The sequence below is a fragment of the Mesocricetus auratus genome, unplaced genomic scaffold (genome assembly GCF_017639785.1).
Source record: "Mesocricetus auratus isolate SY011 unplaced genomic scaffold, BCM_Maur_2.0 Super-Scaffold_15014, whole genome shotgun sequence".
NCBI classification, from domain to species: domain Eukaryota; kingdom Metazoa; phylum Chordata; class Mammalia; order Rodentia; family Cricetidae; genus Mesocricetus; species Mesocricetus auratus.
This window is the reverse complement of record NW_024429186.1, coordinates 80,910,121-80,935,811: the sequence shown is the minus strand read 5'-3', so window position 1 is coordinate 80,935,811 and position 25,691 is coordinate 80,910,121. Positions and strand designations below refer to the sequence as shown.

The 25,691-nt window shown below is 40.5% G+C and overlaps 1 protein-coding gene across 25 annotated transcripts in view; it reads right to left on the bottom strand.

The window, feature by feature from the left end:
• Positions 1–25,691, bottom strand: part of Hdac9 (histone deacetylase 9) — an 888,277-nt gene that overhangs the window by 361,135 nt on the left and 501,451 nt on the right. For 17 of the 25 annotated variants that reach the window (XM_040743251.1, XM_040743249.1, XM_040743250.1 and 14 more), the window contains 3 exons: positions 16,331–16,462; positions 11,203–11,318; positions 1,341–1,463 (listed from right to left, as the gene is read on the bottom strand). In XM_040743251.1, coding sequence (XP_040599185.1) covers positions 1,341–1,463; positions 11,203–11,318; positions 16,331–16,462 — 371 coding nt within the window. The remainder of the gene's footprint in view (positions 1–1,340; positions 1,464–11,202; positions 11,319–16,330; positions 16,463–25,691) is intronic. The other 8 variants (XM_040743260.1, XM_040743259.1, XM_040743261.1 and 5 more) reach the window with 1 other exon arrangement.

Below are 25,691 nucleotides of genomic sequence, written 5' to 3'. Positions count from 1 at the left end.
AATGGCACCAATGGTATTGCCATTGAAACATAAAACAGTCTGCTGTGAGGCCCTGTCCTTTGGGGAAAGGGTGGAGCATGTGTGAACTAGCAAGAGGTAGTGACTGAGAGTATAGGAAATGGAGGATTCAAAATGGAGGCATCATTAAAGTGTGGGGGTTGGTACTTACATATATATCGTTAATATAAATGACAAAGGAAAAATACTTTTAGTAAATGATCATTTAAAGATTCCCATGTCTTATTTATAGTTTCATTTCTACTTCCATTTTACATCGCATTAGAACCCATTGTTGACTCATCTTTGGAATTTCAAGAGTGTACCCGACTCAGGATTTTCATGCTTTGCTCTGTAATTCTTAGGTCATAGCCTATGTTTTCCTTTACTTCACAAATGGAATATGGTCATAGAGGATGATATTATATCCTACTAATACTCCAGGTGGAATAAAATTTTAAGTCTAATAAAAATGTCGATCCCAAAGCCACATGTGACTCTGACATACTGAACTAAGGAGAAGAGGACACCATGAGTGCTAACACTGGTGACAAGGAGAGGGACAGCTTTCACCTTTAGTATCTACATCTGATGTCTATGTATGTGCAGTTCAATCCACTAACATCTGCAACGAATTATCCCATGTAAAACTGATAAATATTTTGTAACAAGTAACATGCACGTTATTCTAGAAAATGTGTATAACATCATTATTTATATCCCCTGTTATACTAGGACAATTGTCCTCCTGAAGATCCTATTACAGCTGTCAATATTTTCAAACTAAGGAATTCTCTTGAAGCCTCCTGAGAATAAACAAATGTTGTTCTTGGGGTCTTTTCCAGATATGTGCCCTTCACCACGGAATCAGTGACTGTCCCAAATGAAGTCACTCACAGAATCAATTCTACAATTGTGTTGCTGTGATGGGTAGGTGGAATGCTCAGCTCTGGCCTGGGGGATGCTTGGATCTGCTACTCACTTCCCAGGTCTGTAATCTTGAGCAAATCCCTGCACGCAGCTTCCTGTCTGTAAATGTGGACTGTAATCTCCCCTTTACAGGAGGGATGTTGCAGTCACAAAACTGTGCATGTGGAGACTACTACATATTTTTACTTTAGAAATCATTACCCAAGTGCGTTGTTTGTAAATGATTGTGTGAACCAATCCTGTGATTTGAAACTAAACCGAGTACCTTTAAACAAAGCAGCAAATAGCAAATCATGTGGGGGATGCTGTTTCTAACAAGGTTCGCCAGTCTGAATATGCAGGAAATAAACATGAGTTCATGTGTAATGCGTGACATGACTAGGGCTGGTTTAGGCTGAGGCACCATGACTCACATTGAGTGCTGAGGGCATGGCTGGAAGTCCAAGTGTGATATTGGGCAGGGAGGGGGAGGTGTAGAGACTGAGCAGGTTCATTGAGTCTTCATGAAGTAGGATGCGTTGCTGTGGAACCAGGTGCTGTTGAAAGAAACGAGAAAAGGAGATTCTTAAAATATTGTGAATTCATCAATTGTCTTGGTAAATGTGCACATTTCATGAAGCTGTTTCCGTGTTACCATAATGAGGAAAGACTCAAGTACTTACTATTTGTTTCTATATATAAGCACTATAGTATAGAATTCAATGAATTTTTTAAATCAGAAAGTTATAAAATATGGTAAAAGAATTTCTATTTTCATAGTGAAAATTCCTTTGAAAATCTGGCTTTGTGGAATATAATTAAATGTTTGTCATGTATCAAGAAAAATACAAGAATCACAGTTGGTGACTGGCACACATTTGTAAACCTTCTCACACAACAAGCAGTAAAAAAAAAACCTCAAAAAATAGTCATGGCTTTGACCATCGTGTATGTCATTGTATTGAAAGCAAAGTTACAGGATATCAAGCAACACCAGAAGGCTTCTATATTAATCACATTTTAATTTAAGATTATCAATAAACTATGGGTGATGCTATTTCACATCATATACTTTCAGAACTAAATCTAAAATGTCACAGGTTCTCCACTTGACAATAATATGCATCTATACTGAAATACACTCAACAGTTTTGCATGTCAGTACTTTTTACAGCTAATGCTTTTTTAATCCAACACTAAGAGATGTGTGCTCCCACATGTGGTTTGATATGGTTGCCCAAAACACATTTTCTGTTTAACTCTTGCTCCCCTCCCAGAGCTTTGGTACAATAAGAGTTACAAAGGTCTTATTAGACGAGGGAACTCTGGCCTGATATGGTTCCCAAGGGCACAACATCCTGAAAAAGAATACTCCATGTAACAGTGTGACACAGTGACTGCTTTCTTCCCAAACAAAAAGCATATGGGACTCCAATAATAGACCACCTCCAAGAGGGATATTGCACACACGGGCTTTGACTAAAGTAAATATAATAACTTGTCAAGCATGTTTGGGGGAGCTGTAGATTTTCCACAGGACAAACCTGGGATATCAATTAGCAGGGGAAAATAGCATGTGCTAATACAATGTAACCTCAGAATGTCACTGAAGAGTGATGCCACCAAAACACAGGATGTTGTTCCAGAACGTTATCTCCATCACGACTGTTTGGAGATGAGTCTCAGCCCTAACATAACACAAGCAGAAGCTTAGCATGGGGTTCCCACTGCAGCCCGGATCTCTAACTCAGGCCGTGTTTCTTCTTAAAAGAACATGTCAGTTATTCATGCATGAAAATTGTGTTATGTTGAACTATTAATGCTCCATTTAGTTTATACGGTAAAACTAAAGATGCCTAAATCCCCAAAGCATGAAGATTATTGGGAAAGGTTTTTAAATTACAATGTATGAGAGAGATTATTATTTTATTTTAGAAGCTTTCAGTAATAGTCACATTTTTTCTCAAAGTAAGCTAGCATGTGACTATTTGGTTTATAAAATGAACTTTGAAATCAGTTTTAGCATATAATATATGCATGGACCACAAAATATACAAAGAAGTAAAAATGTTCTATTAACTTGCTGGCAGCTTACACTCTTTTAAAATAAAGGAATAGCCCACCCATCCACACTCTCAGAAAAGAAAAAAATGTGGAGAAATAGGAACTTTAACTAAGAATTACCATTCAAACTTGTGATGAGATAGAAGCTGTGAGAGGAAACCCACAGTCCTCAGACATGAGGTTATCTCTCCAACTGGGATGACTTCTGCATACCTTCTCACCCCATTACAAGAAAGAAGACTACACACTCAGGTGAACACTGATTTCTTTTCAGGTGTGGCGATGGCGGGCAGCTCATGCCAGCTTTGGCTGAGGGAAGGGATTTGTTGATAATTCTTCACTGGGATCGTGACTCTAATGGTGCTGTATTAACTTTCAGTATCTTTCAAGTACCAAGCCCTGCAGATGAACACCTTCCTCGCTCATACCCCCAAACTACCTCACAGCTGGAGAAAGGAATCTGAGGAAGCGAGTGAAGAGATGTGGCCAGCTCTGTGACTGCCACCCACCCCCAGTGGAGGCAAGAGAAACAAGCAGGATTGGTACCACGTTTGAGAAAGGCCCCAGGGTTATGAAGAGTGGCAAAGGAGAGATGTGAGGCTTCTTAAGAAGACAACCCCAGCAGCTTACAAGCAGGAGGGGCTGCAAACTGCAGCGGACATTGCCCAAGGTTCTTGAGAATTCAAGGACCAGTGTCTGCCCCCACGTCTGTGGATGCAGTTGGTCCTTCTCACAGACAGGAGCATCATGCAGGGCATGGTCCCTGCTTGTCCTCTTGGCTGTAAATAGGGCGCTATGCACAGAGTTTAGGGGAGTTTCAGTGTTTCAAATCATACCTCGTAGAACCAGACAACTGTTTCCTTCAAATCGTCTTTTTGAGCACAGCTTTCCCCAGCTAGGTTTTTGACAGGAACTGTCTATCAGTTCTGGGTCAATGTGTCTTAGTAAGATTTGGAAGTATATTCTGTACTGCTAAGTTCAGAAGCTGGTGCAGTGCCATCTACCTAGACAATGAGGGATCCTCACCTGTGCTCCCACAGGCTGGTGTGCTCCTCACCTCAGTACTGACCTGACCTGTGCTCCCACAGGCTGGGGTGCTCCTCCCCCTCAGCACTGACCCGTGCTCCCACTGGCTGGTGTGCTCCCCATCTCTGCACTGACCCGTGCTCCCACTGGCTGGTGTGCTCCCCATCTCTGCACTGACCCGTGCTCCCACTGGCTGGTGTGCTCCCCATCTCTGCACTGACCCGTGCTCCCACTGGCTGGTGTGCTCCTCCCCCTCATCACTGACCCGTGCTCCCACAGGCTGGTGTGCTCCTCCCCCTCAGCACTGACCCATGCTCCCACTGGCTGGTGTGCTCCCCATTTCTGCACTGACCCGTGCTCCCACAGGCTGGTGTGCTCCTGCCCTCAGCACTGACCTGACCCGTGCTCCCACAGGCTGAGGTGCTCCCCATCTCACCATGGTGATAACTGCGCATAGATTCACAGGAAAACACGGTACTTTTCTAGAAAACGATTTTGAAATATCTCGGTCCCATTCTTGTTGTTATATTATGGAGATGTCAACAGGTCACAACTTAGAGCATTGGCCAGATGCCCTTAGCGTAAGCCATTTCTACATCTGGAGGTTCACAGCGTAGTGAAATGAAGTGGAAGCATTAAATGTACAGCTATCATGTAACCTTTTAGAAACCACTGCTGATCAGCTCTGGAGTGCTGAGTGTGGGCAGGCAGTGAAGCCCTGCACCTCTGGTCCACAGGGCAGTCAGTCGCTAAGAGGAAGGAAAACCAGCATCAGTGATGAGAATCACTGTTGCTACATTAAAATTGGAACATCTGAACGGCACACAGGACGGTCATGTGACCCAGGCTCTCAGTGGTACTTGGTAATTCACTGGGGAGACATCATAGGATAAGCCGGGCGCTGCTGGGGCATGTTCACATTTTAGTAAGACCTTTCAGAACTGTGTTTAACTCCCTTCCCCACTATAATGTCAACTGGAAGGTCTTATAGATGAACAAAGTACACATACACTGAGAACTATATGCCCCTCAGAGGCGACTTTATTCACCCACTGACATTAGGAAACTTGGCTTAAAGAATTGGAATCAAGTCTCTCCCTCGATAGGACAGAGAGAAGTGAGAGAGGTTATTATTGATGCTCTGGATGTAGGGGGTGTAATGATGAGTACTTCTGTCCACAATTCAGAAGTGTAAACCATAGCCAGAACACATCGTGAACCCAGGAACTCCTCTCCAGGAAATGGGAGCTTCCAGACTATCTTGCTCGAAGCTGCCAGGATGGCTATGACCACGCCCCTCAGCACACCTTGTAGAGGAGTACGATTGGGCACAGGTGCCACGGATTTTACAGTGGTTCAAAGCATTCGCAAGCTATTACTGAATCCAAAAACACATGGTTAATGTAAGGAACGAAATGAGGTAAGCAACGCTGTGCCACCCGTGTTCTCTAAAATTCATGGGACACAAAATATAAAGTACACACTCTGTAAGAAAAAGCACAGGGAAAACCACAGAAGCATCACGGCCCTGGGGGCAAGCATGGCAGAAGGGAGAAGAGGAAAAAGAGGAAAGGAAGGAGGGGTGGGAGGAGGGGAGCAAAAACTGAACGCCTTTCTTACTGATACCTCCGACGTGAAAACAAACGTGCAATATCTGCTTACTTTTGATAAGCTCATAGACAAAGTGAATGCAGAATGCTCCGTTTACTGAATATTAAAAATGATCTGCAATAGGCCAGAGAATCTGAAAGAAATACAGACCTTAGGGAAGAGATCTGGACTAGTCAAATGAAAATGTTTATTATGAGCGTTGCACATTGGAGGTCTGTCACCGGCCGGCTAGGGATGCAGACAGCCACCTGCCATCCCTAGAAAGCAGGTCCTTCAGACAGAGAGGCTCTGAGGATCTCTTCAGGCAGCATCCATGTCTCTCAGGGTGGCCTATGGGAAGACACACTTGTGTCTGCTGACTTTGACTTAAAGTGGCAGATGACAAACAAGACAGCCACATTTGAAAGATCCCTTAATGGCTTAACGTTTGCCAATGGCTTTAGCAGTATTTTTCAAGATTGCACTTCTTCTCTATGCATTGTTCAGAAAATTGAGATACCAAGTTCTACGTGATTAAAAAAAAAGAATTATTGTCAGAAAGCAAAACTCTCTAAGCTTTAAGATTAAAAATTTGGGGGATGATAGTAACAGTTTATTAATTTTTTATACACTCTGTTCTCCCACTTCCCCAACTCCTCCCTGATCCTTCCCATCTCCCAACCCACCTAAGGTCACGTTCTCTCTCCCTCCCATGACATGGTATCAAAGAGTAAAAGCAAAACGAAAATCAAAACAAACAAACTGAAATAAGAAATACCAAACAAAAACCAACAAAAAGGCAGCAAAGGAAACATGGCATCTGCCGTATTGGCCAAGCATCCCCGGGCACGAGGCCTGCTTGCAGTGTGGTTGAAATAAGCAGTGGCACTCCATGGCAAAAACTGGAAGCTGGGATTTAAATTTTGCTTATGACTCTGTGAGCATGCTCACATGCCTTCTGAGGAGACCGGAAGAAGGTGCCACAGTGCTCAGAGCCAGGGCTACAGTGGTCGTGTGCCACTCTACACGGATTCTGGAAACAGAACTGGGGTCCTCTGGAAAAACAGCAAGGGTTGCTGAGCTGCTAAGAGCCCAGGAGTCTGCTTTCTAACTGCATTTATATGCTATTAAATACCTTGCTTTGCAATATTGGCTCATGTGATTATTGTGTCATAGGGGACAAGTTTCAGCGCTGAGGCACCCACAAATGAAACAGCAAAGCAAATGTCATGACAACTATTGCAAAACAAGAGGCAGATGAATCATGCGATCCCGGAGCAAGACAAACGTCATTTCTGGTGATCTCAGAGCATTTAACCTTATCATTAGAATTATTTTTAAAAAATCATTTGTTTTTGCTGGAAAAATCATTTTAAAAAGTAACAGCAGACACAGCCACTAATGTTAAACTAGAAATAAACCAGCAGCTTGGCTCCTGCTAAGACAGCTATCAAATAAATCTACTGAATATCTAGCGTCATGGGGCTGATACCCACGGAAGTATATTTGAACCACAGGTCCACAGTATTAACAATCCAAGTAACTAGATGGCTAAAGACATCTCGGATAGGAGCTGGAAACAGAAACGCTTGAGGTTTTAATCCCCAACCAAGTTTGCAGAGAAGTAAAGTGAGTAGTTCCAACAGTCTGCATTCTGGGACTGGGAATATGCAAAAAGTAGAAGAAATGGATCAGAAGTGGTCAGAGCAGATGGAGATGTATTCTCAAGCGAGAGCTGCTGGCCTGAAGACAAGCGACTTAATGAGATTTCCCTATGAAGAGTCCACACTGATGATAACAACAAAAATGAACTTCTTTCAAATTCCACAGTGTACAACCTGCCTCCAAAACAGTGAGTGATTGCTTTCAACAAAGCGGCAGGAACCATTATTGCCACCTTTTACTCCATCGGGAATCTGAGGATTAACAGAAGTGTGCCACCTTGACCAGTAGTTGGTTTCGTAGCAATGGCCAAGCCTAGCCTTCAAACAGTACTTAGACGTCTACCTTGGGGTACCCTGAGCTCTAATCTTAAGTACATTCTCACTCAACTCCTGCCTCTGCTTCATCTAAGTCAGTTATGACTTGCTGATTATATGATAGAAAGCAAAAACAGACTCAAGAAATCTAGGCTTTTCCAGTTTCCTAAGCAGCAAATGCAAACAGAATCCCATCCATCTATGTGTGGTCTGAAAGAATTAGGTGGCATTGTTTCTACTTATAGGCCATAGTACAGAAAGACATTCATGCCCGTGCATATTGTTCTAAGTTGGTGACTGGTGTTGGTCTAAGGCCTTCTACATGCTAGGCAAGGACTGTACCACTGAGAGATATACTCAACTGTCTTTTTCTTTTTCCCTACTGTGACAAGTTTTCCCAATGTTGCATAGGCTAGCCTCAGCTTACTTTGACCCTCAGGCAGACTGTGAATTTGAGATATTCCCTTAAGATGAAAGCCCACCTGTGTTATTTGATCAAAGAAGAATATTTTTAAGTGACAAATTACACAACTGAAAGTTTTAGCATCTGATAGTATGAGTAATTTTGATCTCAAACTTTCTGCTGCTATGAAATCAAGGTCTATTATTAATCTTAGAGGGTAGCTGTAAAAATCACACAGGGAATTCTAAGTGATAGCATCCTTCCCTGTCTATTCTATTGTTAGTCTTAGGGGAGTCACCGTAAAAATCACACAGAGAATTCTAAGTGATAGCAGACTCCTGCGTCTGGTTTCTCTACGTGGTAATGTACCACAGCTAGGATGTTAATTTGCTGATAGTCTGCCTAGCTTCTGCTGCCTCCTGACCTATCCAGAATGAATTACACTACAGAGTCCTGAGAATTAATTGCAGCAGAAAACACGTGTTAGCCATCAGGGCTGCATTTTTGTTTCTGGGCCACAGAAAGGCTGCCCATCAGTGCATGAAGGTCTGTCCACCTGGCCTTTTGGAGCATAGTTCACGCACACAATTAATTCATTATGAGGTAAGTCACTGCTTGCTTTTGAACTGTCCTTGCCAGCATTGGCAGTGAATGTCCTGCCATTGACCTGGAGAAATCCCTCTACCCTTTAAACTCCATTAAATCACATTTCCTTCTGTTTTGTTTTGTTTTTCTTTTTTGACTGGTGGGGGTGGGAGGAAAGATTGGCAGTGATGGAATACGTTCAACAGTTAGCTGAAACCTAGGATAGCCAAACCAATTTGTGAGGATAACAGATTGAAGAATACAAAATGGACTAAAATACGCAAAATGCCTTAATTTATAGACTCAATTCTCTCTGTGTCTGTGAAGGTATACAGCTGCACACGCATACATAAATAGATATTTAAAATTAAGGTTACATAATCTGGAAAATTTAGTAGGTTCCAAATAGCCAGAACAGAAAACTGTTTTCACTAACATTTCTTCCTGGTTTTTATTCTGCTTTAACAGAGCAATGAATGGATGCGTTGGTAATGAAAAGTTAAGGATGTCTTCTCCAGTAACTCTCAAACCACACTTTCTTTGTCCTCCCTCTGAACTGTAATCAAATATCACAGCTTGTCCCCACTCCTCTCCATCCCTTCATTGAACATGCTCAGACAAATTTCATAACTCTCTCTGCATCTAATAAAATGTGAGCACACTACTAATGAGCCAAACCATCAACACTGCATCTCGGGGAATTATCCATGTAGCTGAATGCAGTGCCATGGCTCTCATTTTCCCAGGGTACAAACAGCCCTAGGAGTGATCAGAGCCTACCCCTTAGGCGTTTAGAGGTCACTGAGAATAACATTATTCACATAACAGTAGGAATATAAAACTTCTTTACATGCTGTTGGTGATGAAATCGTTCTTTTCTTGGAAATAATTAAAGGGTTATAGAAAAACCACTCTATGAGGGTGTAACCTCAACACCAGAAAGTCCAATTATATGTGTGATCACAAGTGTTCATAGACTATTCTACCTCACATCATATTTTGGGGAGCATGAGGAAAAAGAGGTAGAGAGCGAGAAGACAAAAAGAAACAGGAAGCTGATGGAAGCCTTAGAGATTAGTACAAAGGTCAGAATGGAGGCTAGCCTTCAAGTAGCCAAGACACTCACAGTGGGACCTTCATCTTTTCTTCTCATGCTCTCTGGCAAACAGAGGAGAAGTTTTCGAAGAGAGTGTCCTAATCTGAGGAAGATTCACGGCTGCTTTGTCACACGTCTGGGGCTTGGCTCATACGGGCCACCTTAAGTCAAAGAGCCATGCCAGCCTGCTATTTCAGCTGTAGTACCACACAGACTCACTCATGGTTACCCTTTTCAGGCAGAGAATCTGCCGCTGCCGGGGTGAAGTGAGCTTGGCTACCAGGAACTCTTCGGATCCCAGCATGGAGCTGTGAGAGTTTGTGCAGAGCATCAGTCACTCCTCACCCAGCACTGGGCCCTCCCTTCTCTCTTGAGCTTTTTGAGTTTAGGAGACACCAAAGCACAATGTGAAGACTGTGGGGCCTTTAAAGTCAAAGTGAACCCTTGCTTTTATCAGCGACAACCTCCATTTCCACATTTTAGTTTTCACCTGGTTTTCTAAAGTCTTGTAGTTTGTGTGTGTGCATATGTGTTTGCGATTGCATGTGAGGTGTATGGAATTACAGAGCTGTGGAACTCTTGACTGGAGGCCATTTCTGTCATTGAAGGCAACTGTTTAAAATCGCTGGGTTCTTTCCCTGTAGGCAGAAGTGTTTGGGTACAGTGTGGATAACCCAATGGCAGGAACACTACAGGTACAAACCCAATGAATGACAGATTTGATTGCTGTCTCTTAGTCTCAAAGTACCAACACTCTGCAAAACACAAGGCAGGAGGCAAGTAACAGTTGCATGTGACTCTTTCTGCACAGTAGGAGGTGCCATGAGGCATAGAAGAAAAAAATTAGGCCTTTAGTCTATGGTCAGTCTGTTCAAAATAGTTCCATTAACATGGCTATCCGGGTTGCTACCTCAGCACACTCTAACAACGAAAACAAACTGACCCTTGTTGACAGTCACTTTCTTCTCAGTATGTATGTGTCACTGATAATATTTCAAACTAATCTTCCACACTAAGTAAGTTTCAGGAATGGAGTTCCAATTTTTATTCATCTTTATATGCACACCACTAGGCACACAGTAAACACTAAATAAATGGTTGCTCAATGAAGTTCTCATCCCATCAGCCATAATACAAACATCAGTTGTTTTCTACAATACTTCACGTCAAATGATTAAAACCTGCCTTGCTAGTAGTTAGTGTGAGAGTCTCACATGGATTTGCTTACTTACTTAGGGTGTGCTACTCTTAGATAAACCAGTACCCAGGCAGGATTACACATCTGTGTATCATAAGGCAGTACAGAGTAAGCACGGCTGAGAGAGTAGTAATGTTGCCTTGAGTTTCAGTATTTTCCCAACACGGATGGTCATCAAAATTTCTCTAAATGCAATCAAGTTTATTCAAATATATATATATAACTATAATCGATATGAAACATTAAAAAGACAGCTCTGTTTATAGATCAACAGTGTCTGAAAGCAGAGGCCTGGCCTCAAGTGACGCTCTGCATCAGAGAACCAGTTTCCAGAAGTAGATGAAGAGGGCCTTACCTCAGGATGAGGCGTGGGAGGTAAAGCTGAAGCCTCGTTTTCGGGGACATTCCCAGTGGGCCCATTGTTTGGCGAACTGGGCCCGGACCCTGGAGAGCTGCTACTGACTGAAGATTCTGAAAAACATGGTGGAACACACAAACCTTCATGAGCAACACAAGAGATGGTGACACGTAGCGCCAGGTGTAGTGCCAGGCATGACGACAAACAGTACACAAAAGAATGTTTCTAAAGTTTTCGTCAAGAATGCCAAACGGCATTCACAGTTTCTATTAAAGAAACAGAGCTATTAAAGGTCACAGAAGCCATTGGTGAAAAACAGAAGTAAGAAAGTCATAGTCTTTTACTTGCTCTCAGTGATAAAGATAGCAAATTTCCATAATGGGCTGTCAACACATCAGAGAAACCCAGGGCAAGTGGTGTTGGTGCTGAACTATACATTGATCTTTATTTAATGCACTAAGAGTATATCTTACTATAGTACATGCCAGTCAAATTGTTTGAAGAAAAAGAAATCAAAACTAAAAACCTCCACATTGCACTGCTGACCTTGCAAAATGTCAGTTGACTTTAATTTTACCCCACTGAATTTCTGGAAGATGAAAAGTTGCCAAATTTAGTAGTATAAATATTTAAATACCAATTAACAAGAAATTCCTTGAGGCAAAATTTGAAAACAATATAGACTATTTGATAATCTTCAGATTAAAAACTTATATGTACTCAACTGGTAAAGAAACTAATGTATTTTAAAAACATCTCATTAAAAACTGAAAATTCTAATTCCTAGAAACATAACTGCAGAAGTCATTGCATTGAACACTGGGAAATCATGCATAGGTTAGTTAGTCCTTACCTCCCTCTGCGGTCACTTTGAGTATTTTCTGAGTGCCTCATCTACATCGTGTTGCCTGCTGTGTTCAGTGGTGCTGCCTGGCACTCCTCAGGGACCGAGGGACGGACCTCATTCCCAACTACGTATTTCCCTTCTGTGCCGTGACTGTGCCCCACCACCTGAATTCTTCCGAAGCTTTCCAGAGCCATGGCATTTCACAACTCTCCCCTTTCCAGGGGCAGCACACTTACTCCTACCCACAGTCTTACCCTATCTTTTCACCGCTTCCAGATCTTATCCCATCAATTCCTAAGAACCCCACACCCTTCCAGTCTGAGATTGTCCCTCTCATCGGCTTTGTCCTCCTCATCAGACAGAATGGTGATAGTTCTTGAGCAGAGCTGTGCCTCAAGGCCAACTCAGTTTCTCCCACCATGGTTTACCCACTGTCAACTGCAACCTTTCTTTCAAATGCCACTAAGGTTTGACATGTGCGACAAAGCAACCCCAGACTCACAGCCTTCCTCTGTGCTCATTATTTCATCTGTTTCTCCCATCAGTCTCTGCATATGCATGTGCACCTACCGCTGTATTTCCTGTCTCTCTGCTTTGGTGTTATGCAATCTTTAGGCACACTGCTTTTACCTACATAGTATTTCTTGGGTAACTCTCGAAACTTTTAGTCTGACTTCCTTTGGAACACTGGATTTTTAAACTTATTTGTGTACGTGTGTGTGTCACACAGAGAGAGAGAGAGAGAGAGACAGAGAGAGACAGAGAGAGACAGAGACAGAGAGAGACAGAGAGAGAGAGAGAGAGAGACAGAGAGAGAGTGAGAGAGAGAGAGACAGAGAGAGAGAGAGAGAGAGAGACAGAGAGAGAGAGAGAGAGAGAGAGAGAGAGAGAGAGAGAGAGAGAGAGAGAGAGAGAGAGAGAGAGAGAGTGTCCTTGGAGAGACCAGGGCAAAGTGTCAGATACCCCCCTCCCCAAGCTGGTGTTACAGGCATTTGTGAGCTGCTCCAAATGGGTGTTAGAAACCAAACTCGGGTGTTCTAGAAGAGCAAGTCCTCTTAACCCCTGACACATCTCTCTAGGACAGAATTTTGGGTGTTTAATCCCCAAATAGATGTGTATAAATTACACCATCTTTTAATATGAAGTGTTTCCTGCTGTGATTGTATTTTACCCCATCCTTAGAGTTATCCTGAGATACTCGGCCTTTCGGTTCCTTGTTCATTGTATCTCACTGATGCCTTTACTACTGCCATTCCAGTTTAACTTTTGCTATCTTCTCTCAAAATATGGCAGAAACTCTTACTGTTCAGAGTCACTAGAGTAATCTCTGAAGACTCCCTTTGAAATTCTTCCCAGAAGAATCCCATAGAATGATTTTTTTCTGTTTACTCCCACTCTTGCCCTTTCTGCTCCCAGTAGAGCTACATCACTCTCCACACAACAGGACGCCTTCCCACACTGAGCTGTTCACAGTCCTCTTCTGCTTACCTCACTCATTCACTCATTCACTCACTCACTCACTCCTCACTCACTCACTCATTCACTCACTCACTCACTCACTCCTCACTCACTCACTCCTCACTTACTTACTCACTCACTCACTCACTCCTCACTCACTCACTCACTCACTCATTCACTCACTCACTCACTCACTCACTCCTCACTCACTCACTCACTCACCCCACCTGGAAGTCTAGTCATCCTCCGTCTGTCCCCCCATTGATCCGTAGCCCGCAGATTCCAACCAGTATTTTCCTGACCTCCATCAAAATAACTTTAAACATTCAACTCTGTTCTGCACATTGCTTCACTCTGAAGTACAGGGAAATTGGAGGAACGGGGAGTTGGTGATTGAATTCTGGTCCTGACACTGGCTTTCTGAACAAATTATCATTACTACAAAATGCTCTCTCCCATATGCTCACAGCTTTTCTGTCCATATATTTTTGATTAATCTGGTTTTGTCAACATTGCCTTTTATCGTGTATCTTCCATCTCTCTTTTGTATATTTTTAGTTTGAAACAGGGCCACACTGCCCAGCCCAGGCTGGCCCAAACACCTGAGCCCCCTCTCTCTGCTTGCATTATAGACATTCACTACCACAGCCACATTGCTTTTTTAAGTGCTTTTATTTTTTAAATGCACTTAAACATTTTAAAGGTGCTTCTTTTCCTGACTTACATTTCCAGGATGGGTGTGCTTTCTCACTAATATTTCATTTCTATATTTTTAAAACACTATATTCTTAAACATTCTTCTGTCTTTACCATCTTAAAATATCTAATTTATTTTCTATGATATTAAAATGCTAGTGTTTTGTTTTATAGAAACTCCGTGCCTGCAGCTTATCAACTACTGTAGCAGGATCCCACACAACAAACTGGTTAGTAACTGAGAGCAAGCAGTCAGTGCTTTTTAGATAAACTGGGAAAACCTAGGAGAAGGAATACTGTGGAACTGTACTTAAAGAATAACAAATGTCTGCTGAAACAGGAGTAATGAAGATGGGAGAGGGAAGACCACAGCGGGCCCAGGACTGAGTCAATTCATAATTTTTTAAAAAAGACAACTTCTGGAGGAAGAGAGACAGAAAATACTTGAATTTGAAAATATGTGAAATGGCTACTTGCTCTGACACATTAACTATGAAGAGACGAAAGAGAAAAAAAGAGAAGATACTTCTTTACTTGTAAAGGATAAGGGAAAAAAAGGTAGAGAAGAGAGTTGCAGAAATGACAATATAACTGCTATGGCACTGTGGGAGCCTCCAACTGGGCAGTAAATACTTTTACTGTCAAGATGCAGAGCTCATCCAAATTAGACGGAAATCCTCTGAGAGATGGGAAGGGCATGCTGAGGTTCAGATCCCCCCCCATACATTTACACTCGGTGGAAAACACTAGCTTAACATAAAAAGTAACAAACAAAACAGGTACCCGAGTTACCTGCTCACAGGCTGGAAGTGTACAAAAGTGGCAACCACACAGGGCAGGCACCTTTTACCCTATTTTCTGAGATGAAAAAGGCCAACTTTCTATCCCATAGAATTAAGAAAAAAAAATCTGTAATTTCAAACTTAGAATAAACAATCATTTATTTTAATACCTATACTTCTTCAAATTTTCTCACCTCCCAAGGAAAAATGTTTTCAAAATATAATCACTAATGCTGTTTCTACATAACAACACCAATATTTTGTGAGTAGAGCAGAGACTGGGGTGCTTTTAACAAACTGAAATAGTCTGTCAGTTTTCAGCTGTACTGGTGTTTGTTCCTAAGTTATTTCTCCTCTTTCAGATTTGTGTCTTTCCTCCCTAAACTTGCTCTGGCTAAAGGAGAGGCAGGAAGCCCATCATTTTAGAAACATGAGGAGGGTGCAACACCAACCTACTACACAGTTCCTAAGGGAGAGAGTAGAGCTTCCTCTTTCCCCTGTGCACTGAGGAAATGTCCAGGTTCAGCGCATTGCTCTGGGTACCCAGTAAATGGGAGCCGGTCTTATTCTGTGTAGCCCTCCAAGTTCCTTTACCCTTAGGAAGCAGTAGCCAGCATTATTGTGGCCAACCCTTTAAGGTCTTGTATCCTTAGACTTCTCTAATTTCGAAACAGGTACAATTGGGACGAGGAGGTTTGTAAGACATCAGGTTGAATTTCCTAACCTGTTCACCCCACTTCTAACCAGGCAGTTAAAAAAATATGAATGCTTCCATTTGAGACTAGTGAAAATGACAGTCTTTTCCCCTTCATAAAAATCAGTATTTCCCCTCCTGCCATGAGTCCCAGGTCACTAGTAAACACATAGAGTCATTTATGAGTTCTGTAAGTTTGTTGAAAAGTCAAGGTTTTGGTGTTTCACGTAGTTTCATTTTCCCAGATGTATTTCCTACATTCATGTCTGAGTAGGGGGGAGGGGCATGTTCTTCTTGAAACTCCCTTTGTTCATTTCTGATCAGATTTCATTAAAAGTTATAGCCTACTGGTTGGCATTTCCCAAATGGACTGGCCCCTTTCTAAAAAGAATAAGGCAAGCATTGGTGTTGCATAGCTGTGCCTTGATTGACACGTAGGTGGTCCCCCCTTTCATTTCCTGCATTATGCAGCTGGCAAATACATAACAAGGGTTACTGAACTATTTGTGAGCTTTCAAAGAAATTTGTCTTTCATGAAATAGTTATCAAAATCAGTTTTACTAATGAGCAGGCATATTGATTCTAAGTTTAAAATAAAATAGCTACGACCGGCAAGTGTTAGTGTGTGACTACCCAGTCCTCAATTACCTGTCACCTCAAACACTCGCTTCTTGAATGAAGTGACAACATTTCCATCCTTCCGCCTGAGTAAGGGGCTGCTTCTCCTCTCTGCCACTTTCTGTTTTAACCTGGACCGCACCTTCAAGTTGGGCTCTGAGGCTGGGAATTGAGACAAAGAAAATAGATAAAAATTAAAAAATAAAGAGCCAATTGCTCCTATGTCTAAACTTGAAAATAAAAAATAAATACAAAAGCTTATCTTCTCCTGGTCCATTCTTATCAAATTGAAAACCCAACCATGTAAATAAGGTGTTGACTCTAAATTAATCAAACAGACAAATGTAGTAATCATTTTAGAAAACAAGTTTTTGAACTTTTCAACACGAATGTGAAATGGAAGCAAAACCAACTTTTCTATTTAACTTTTATCTAGCACTACTGTAATTGTTAATGGGAGGTTTAATCTGAGTAAGATTTATTATACTTCATTGGCTGGCCTCCTAATTCTCTCAAGACTGAAACTGAATAACTACTAAAACAGAGATTTAATGTGAGGTTGGAGACTCTGACCTGACCCCTGGTAATAAGAAGACACCTCCACAGAGCATAATTTATGTCTAATTCTGACTCCTGAAATATTTCTTTGTCAGTATTTTCTAACCCCAACTCTGGGAAAACATTCTTAACACAATAACACAACGTGAACTAGTGTCACTGTGAGTAATCCTGTCTACGTCCCCAATTCCCAGTCAGGAAAAAGGAAGCCGACCAAGGTGGAATTGAAAGTTTGGAGTTAGAATGTATGTTTGGAAACACAAACACACATAACCCATATTTATATTACTACTTATTTTACTACATTATTCCAAATAGTGAATCTATATGGCTACCGTTTACTGTATTTTTAAATAATTATTTTAGAAGAATGGAAGCATTGGGTTCCATGGTGTAGTTGAAGTCCATTCTCTATGATGTTGCTGTTGTAAGCATAAAGCTGTTTTTCATGCAAGCTAACACTGTACGTTAGTTTCTTTGTTGCAGTACTATCCTGTTTTATCAATACTAACCTGCTTATCACAAAACACACATATGGTATATACTCTTTATAGTGCTATAGTGTTAATGAGGAAGTTAAACATTACAGAGGTAATAGGATGAAGCAGTCCTGTGTCTAAGCACCTTGCTCTCTCATAACCTTGATAGATACTCCTCTTTTTCTTACAGTAGAATGTTATAAAAATTAGAAGAAAGCTTTTGTAAAGTGCCTGTGATCGCCCACACAATGTTCCTGAGGTTTCTGATCAATGAAAATCTTTGAAAAATAGTAGCAGTTGTGCTCAGAGCACCCCCTTCACACCACTGTAAGACATGAGCTGTCCACACTTCTCTGTTCTCTCGTTATCTTCCTCACAACTTTGAACTTAAACCAAAAACTGCTTTATTTCTTAGATATAAAAATAAGCAAGCTCTTTCATTTTCTGTTGTGTATTTGACAATGTCAGCTTGAAAACGTTGACATTAGGGAAATGAGGGACTTTGAGTCCCTGATATTTACTCTACTGGCACACCTTCTGCTTTGTCTATGACCTACTCAGAAAAATACTGAGTTCTGTTTTATCAGGCTGAGAGATCTGTTCACCACTTTTGCTGAAACCCAAGGGACTGAACTCTGGCTGTCAAGAGGAGACAAGAGCACTGGGCTGTCATTCCATGAAGCAGATGAAGGGGGACAGAGGATGTTAGCAGTGGTCCCTCGCTTAGTGCATCCTGCCTTCCCTTCTTCCCTGGCTGTCACTGATCTGTGGGTTTAGATCTAAAGGATCGATTGTCCCTTCTCCTTCAGCCCTGTGAGTTGTTTCTTGCTCTTGCCATCATTTTCCGGATGTCTCCACAACACTTTAACCCGGATCCCTTCTCTGCAAACAACATTGTTAAGCAGCAATATTGCTGCTGATGAGTTCCATAAGTCCTCCCTCCAGTTTCTCATTCATCTATCATTTTCATGGCATCAGTAGTTCAACTCTGATTAATAGACTCCTTATAAATTGCAGTTACTAGTGAATAAATGGAAGAGTGTCTCATATAAGATGTTGGTTCCAAACCTGAGAAGATATGCCCCCAAAGGCCTGTAGCAATGTTTGAGACATTGCTGGTCATCAGTATGGGAAGATGACAACAGCATTAGCATGTAGAAGTCATGGATACTTCCATCCCCCCCCCCCGACAATGCGTAGGTCCCTTAATAACGAGAAATCATGTAGGCCCAAATGCCTGTGGTCTAAGGAACCCCAAGGGGGACAATCAGCAAGTGGTAGCTGCCAGGAACCGGACCAGAATGGGATGAGCAAAGGAGACAGGAAGGACAGTGGGAGTTGACCACAGAGGACGCGGGAAGTTGGTAAAGAAAGCAAAGGTGAGCAAAAGTGGAGGAGTGCTACAGGAAGGCTTGAAGACTACTTTTCTTAACTGCTTTAGTGCTACCAGTATTTCTAAGTTTTCTATTGACAGGTCATAAACTACGTGTACTTATAGGGTAGAGTATGATGATTTTTGAACCTTGATATGTTGAATATTGATCAGTTCAGAAAATTCAGTTATCCCTCATCTCAAGCACAGGGTTTCTCTGGGATGACAACATTCAAAAACCGCTCTGCCACTATTTTGAATTATAGAGCACTATTAATTATAATCACTCTTTATGTAGTGGAAGACCCTGTCCCTCCCACCATGCTGTGACTTTGTAGCCATTGTCCCATCCTCTTCTGTCCTCCACAGCCCCTGGTAACAAGGATTCCACTGAATGTTCTACTAGGCCATATGCTTCAGATTTCACACAGGAGTAATTGTGCAAATACCACTGATATTTATAAAGAAAGAAAGCTTAGTCAACTGCTTTTGGTTGAAGGAGGTGTATAGAAGGACATAAAATTATCAAGTTTCAAAAGGAGATTTGACACTATATATATTTGTAAATCTAGAAAATATCTGATTTTTAAAAAACTAGAAATCATGGATACACTAGAAACTGCAACATAAACTTATTTTTAAAATGAGGAAAGTTCTGTCCAAAGGTCCTAGAGAGAGCTTCTGTCTGGATTTCAGTAATTTTAAGTCACCAGAGAGAGTATCGCAGGGGTGATCCTGGAAATGCAATGGCAGGCAGCTCTCAGGCAAGTCTTTGCAGAACTCTACATAAGAGGATTAATAACCAGCTATTTTCCCTTCAGAGCTACTTTTGCTTTCAATGTGCTGAGCTCCCTAAAGCCTGAAGGTTTCCATGGCACTCACTGGCTAATCTGCAGAGGTCGGGGGAGATAGCTAATTCTGGAGAAGATCTTCTATAGGGATGCACTTCCTGGCTGATTGCTCTTACTGCCTCTTCACCCTTACTCCATATCTCTTCACCTTCACTCCATATCTATGCCCTACATCTCAATGAAAACTCAGAGTAAGATGGCAACACTGAAGACAGTAGAGATGCACTTTGCTCAGCCACGCTAGAGTTGTTGCAACATTTGATTGTCCACTTGGTTATTACAGAAAAAATTCTTAACTGTAACTGATGATTGTGGCTACAACGGTGTATTGATTGTATTTCCACCTCTAGTAATGGGCTTTCTGTGCCGGATTGTAATATCCTTTAGCCTGGCCAAGTGCACAAATCTTTTCCAAAGAAACATGGTTTACTTGCACAAAACCGATCAGGGTTGAGAGATTTTTAAATGCCCTTGAAGTAGTTTTTGTGGGTGTGAAACAAATGGAAAGAATTTGAATTGTTCCCTCTTTTTATAGTATTGAAATTAACTCTACTTAACTTGTCAAGTCATGTTCATGCCCTGGTTTTATATACAGGTATCTATCAATAAACTTTGTGGTAATTGAAAAAAAAAGTAAGAAAAATCAGAAGAAGGCCTAACCTGCTAAGGTGAAAACTGTGCATCAAAAATTATATGCAAGGTCATGGGTTGCAAAGAAAAGAGCATGTGAAGAATGGGTCCTAGGACCTTATTATCACACTTCAAAGTGACAAGGACAAGAGTCAGCACACAATCTGAATAATCTTCCATGAATGAAAGGCATTTTCCATCTTTGTTCTCCTATGCCTCTCAGTGGTGCAAAATACACTTATTGAGGCCATATAGAAGAATCAAAATCAGGAAATCTTAGTGAAGTTCACCTCTACAAGCATAGACTAACAAATTAGAAATCTTAAGCATAGCTATCAAGATCAGGCTTGGCAACACCAGGGAACTGGTGTGTGTCACAGGGTATTGGAAGACCTAGGGGAAAATCATGATTTGCAAGAGTACATCAGCATACAACCCCACAGGAAGTCTTCTCTGGATGTGTGCAGGCCTCTGAAAAATGTAGACCAGACTCAAACTCCAGTGCTAACACTTTCATGTGCTAACTGTAATTTCGGGATGTAGATTAACTCAGCAAATGATTTACTCATCTATGAACGAGCACTAACGATGTTGTTCATCACATGTGTAAGCAAAAGACTGAGAAGTGGTTCTCTCTGAATTCCTCATGTGGCCCTTATAAGAGTGACGAAAAAAATCCACAACCGATAAAATGAAAATATAAGAAGATGAATGCATGCTTACAACTTGAAAACTCCTGAGATTAATGCAATATTGTCTATTTTAATTTGGTAAGGATGTAAAACAAATAAATAAGTTAAATAAAAGCAATAATCCATGTCTAGACTTTCATCATTACTAAAATACTTCTATTACTGCCTGATCACATATTTTCTTTGCCTTTTTGCAAAGTACAAATTCTACTTATCTTTTTCTGAAATATATCACTACTCATTGAGATTCATTACCTACTGTGTGCATCTTATCTTGGTTGACTTTTAAGAAATTAAGATATTATTTTATTTTGTATATATATATATGTGTTTTGCCAACATTAATCTGTGCACCACTATTAATGACTGGCCAATAGATGTCAGCAGAGGGAACAAGACCCTTGGAACTAGAGTTTCAGATGATTGTGAACTGCCATGTGGTTACTGGGACTTGACTCTAAGTTTTCTGGAAGAGAAGACAGCATTTTTATCTGGTGAGCCATCTCTCTAACCCTAAATTAACATTTAATCCTAGGTTATAAGTGTTCTTTACACTAATAATTTTTGCATAAGTATTCAATATCACATACATATATATCACAGAATCCAGAATATCTCCATTAGGGGCTGTTGAGTTAAAAACATTACTTATGTAAATATCTTAAATAAATGATTTCAAAATATTATTTGGGATGATAATTAAACAAGAATAATCCCTGGATTACTAAATACTTCTTATGCTAATGAGTCTTTGTTTGGGAAATTCAAGGAGTTAGTGCACCTGCCATGAATGTTGAGCTCTCTGATCATAGGTAAGGTCAGTCTTCCAGCACCAACTACAGAACCTTTGTGTATCACAATGCATTCTTCCTGATGCTCTGGGCATCTGTCAGCCTACACATATCCTTTCTGCCTCTTCTGGGATTTTCTTGATGTTCCCAACCAATAGACTTGTGTGGAGATTATGTTTCCTGAGGTAGTTCCTGCCCAAGTCATTCTTATGACTTTTGCTCGTTTTGCATATGTCTCATCACTATATATGACAATTATGAAAAACCCTGGAGAGGCCTAGAGTATTGTTCAACCTAGCTAATCAAAAGACATCAAATCAGCAGGCATGGTGGTACACTTTCGTAATCCCACTACTTGGCAGACACAGGAAGGTGAAGAAAGGGCTTGAGAACAGAGAAAGATTCTGACTGGAAAAAAACTGATGCAAGTTATTCTAGTTGAAAGTTCCACTGGGTGGTGGTGGCATATATCTGTAATCTCAACACTCAGGTAGCAGAGGTAGGTGGATCTCTGAATTCAAGGCCAGCATGGTCTATAGAGTGAGTTCCAGGAAAGCCAGAGCTACACAGAGGAATCTTGTCTTGAAAACCCAAACAAAAATGTTGCATACTTAGACAAGCATTATGAATCTTTGAACATGGTCTTCAGTATTGTACAGTAAGAACATTACAACTTGCAACTGTCTTGGCTGGGATAATATGAATGTTTAATGTTATGAGTCAGATTTTCTGCATTTCTAGTTATAACCATTGAAAATATGAAACTCATATGTAAATGTCTTTAAAAATCATTTTGGGGAAGTCTGACTTCCAATAAGTGGCCACATTGGTGGTAATAAGAGAGTGCCATTTCCTATAGAAATCCTCTTTGGTAAATTCAATAGAACATATCTTTCTGCTCACTTATTATAAATATAGTGACAATGTGTGCTTTGTAACAGAGAATTCTTCCTTTACAAAATCTGTTGGAAAACCTTACGCGCTAACACAATTCATGGTGAATCGTCTTAAGTATTCATCTTATAATATTTATTACTTTCTTCTGGTTACACAAATCATGTTTTAGATGTTTAAAACTAGACCAATTAACATACTCTGATAATAATTTTTTGTGTGTTTGCATTTAAAATTATTAAATTGAGAACCAATTTATGCATTTGATTGTGTTCATATAATAATATATTATGTGTCTTGTCACAGGACCTCATATATTCTTTGACACATTCCCATTCTCTTTGCTTTTTACGTAAAAGTCTGACATAGGTAGATGTTCAAGCATTTGCCTACAACTTAAAGTACTGGTAATGAGCTGCAAGATTTAATGGTGCAGTGATATTTGTTGTGCTGTGTTATTTAAGGATTAGTAATAAGGGAAATAGTCTACATATTCAGCAGGGAGGCAGCTGGATAAATCTGAGGAAACTAAGGGTGCAGATAGCTGCCTGAACGCTATACTACACAACAAAAGATAAATTAAAGATAAGGATGAATTTAAGATTGCTAGGTGATTCTCTTGGCTTAAAGGGGACCCACTGCTATCACACACTTTCCCTCTACAACTATAAAAGATAACCAGCACACATAAGATGACAAGCTTGGGGAAAAAGTGAGACTTGTCACTTTTGGCTTAGAAGATGAAGTCTACATCAGAAACTACATCCAGCATTCAGAAGCTGGAAAATACAGGAAAAGACGTCCATGAGAGATTCCACACAAGTGCACAGTCCTGTGGACATGATGTTAAGTCAGGTATACTCATCCAGGCTCTGGCATCTAGACAATGAAGTGTTCTCTTACCACTTAAGTTTATAGTCATCTGCTGCAGAAGCCTTTGGAACAAATCATGCCGACTGAGCATTCCAAGACAGGCACTGTTTTAGAAGTCTGGTGACTAGAATACTAGGTTTGAGTGGGTCTGGTTTTACTATTCTGTGTATTTATTGTCTTATTTTTGAGTAGTAAAGTAGCATAGTAAGAGAATTATTAATGACATACCCAATGCTTAGCAAAAGGATAACAATTTACTTGTAATTACTACTTATCATTTTATAATATTTAACTTTCTACAAAGAGCAAATGTTTTATTAGTATGTTTGTTTATCCACAAAATAATACTAAAAGGACAAAATAAAAAAGTGGATTTTTTAAATTGGTGAATTAAGAATAATTTATTTTAACTTTAAAATTCCAATAATACTTTTTAAATAATTAAATAATCATGACAAGCAAGCAATATCGAAAACTAGAGTGGGAATGGTTTTATGTTTTCCTTATAAAAAAGGTTCCATCCAAAATACTAAATTATTAAGCTATGTACTCTATCACAATGTTTACTTTTAATAGCAATTTCCTTTTCTGGTTCAATGTAAATACAAAATGGAGGGAGAATCAGCTTAAACTTCCAACATAGTCTTCAAATGTAGTTAATTAAAATTGGTTTTGCTCTTATATAAGATCTTTATAGGGTGTGCATGATTCTAGTCCCTTACAATTTAATCAGCTAAATATAAAATACAAGTTTCTGCCAGGTAAATCAATTTAACAGACATATTGTGCCCCAAATAACTCAATAAGACACCAAGGAAACCACTGAACTGCTATCTCTTTGCTTAAGGAAAGAATCTTTCTGAATCTCAGCCTGCTTTGCCTGACTGCAGTGACAGCCACCAGGGAGGCACCATGCTTCTCCACAGGAGTTTCCCATAAGAAACTGAGCTGCAAAGGAGAAGCCTGTGCGATCACCAGCTAGCCCTCCGTAATAGTAGTGTGGCCTTAACCAGAACACATTTGGCAGCTGAAACTTTAATTAATGATGTGCTTTGAACAGATTTTTGATGAGCTTATGTACTGCAGGGGCACAAAGAACAAAGTTTTTCTAACAGGTCTTCTGTTTCCAGTGGTTTAAATGCTGGGCTTTCTCTGGTGGTGTGGATTGCAGGCTGGTGTCCTTTGCTCTGTGTTTAATATCCATATATTATGAATGAGTACATACCCTGCTTGTCTTTCTATGATTGGGTTACCTCACTCAGGATATGTTTTCCAGTTCCATTCATTTGCCTGTGACTTTCAAGATTTCATTGTTTTGTTTTCTGCTGAGTAAATGTTCCACAATTTCTCCATCCATTGTTCAGTTGAGGGGCATCTAGGCTGCTTCGAGGTTCTGCCTATTACAAACAATGCTGCTATGAACATAGTTGAACATATATCCTTGTTCTATGAATGTGAATTTTTGGGTATATGCCCAAGACAGGAATTGTTGGATCTTGAGGTAGACTGATTCCCATTATCCTGAGAAATGGTCACACTAATTTCCAAAGTGGTTGTGCACGTTTGCACTCCCACCACCAATGGAGCAGTGTTCCTCTTTGTCCACATCCTCTCCAGCATAGACTGTCATTGGTGTTTGTGATTTAGCAATTCTGGCCCATATAAGATGGTATCTCAGGGTTGTTTTGAGTTGCATTTCCCAATGGTTAAGGATGTTGAGCACTTTCTTAAGTGCTTTTCAGCCATTTTATATTCCTCTATTGATAATTCTCTATCTCTGTACCCCACTTTTTAATTGGATTGTTTGTGTTTTGGTGGTTAGCTTCTTTAGTTAATTGTATATTTTGTAAATCAACCTTCTGTCAGATAAGGACTGTTGAAGATCTTTTGTCATAATGTGGGCTGCCGTTTTTGTCTTGTTGACTGTGTCCTTTGACTTAAAAAAGCTTCTCATTTTCAAGAGCTCCCATTTATTAATTGTCAATCTTAGAGTCTGTGCTACTGGAAGTATGTTCAGGAAGCAGTCTCCTATAGAAATTCGTTGAAGAGTTCCTACCACTTTCTCTCCTAAGACATCTGTGTGGCTGGATTTATGTTGAGGTCTTTGATCCATTTGAAAATTTTTGTGCATGGCAAAAGATATGAATCTATCTGTAGTCTTCTACATGCCAGCATCTAATTATGCCAGCACCATTTGTTGAAGATGATTTCTTTCTTCATTGTGTAACTTTAGCTTCTTTGTCAAAAATCA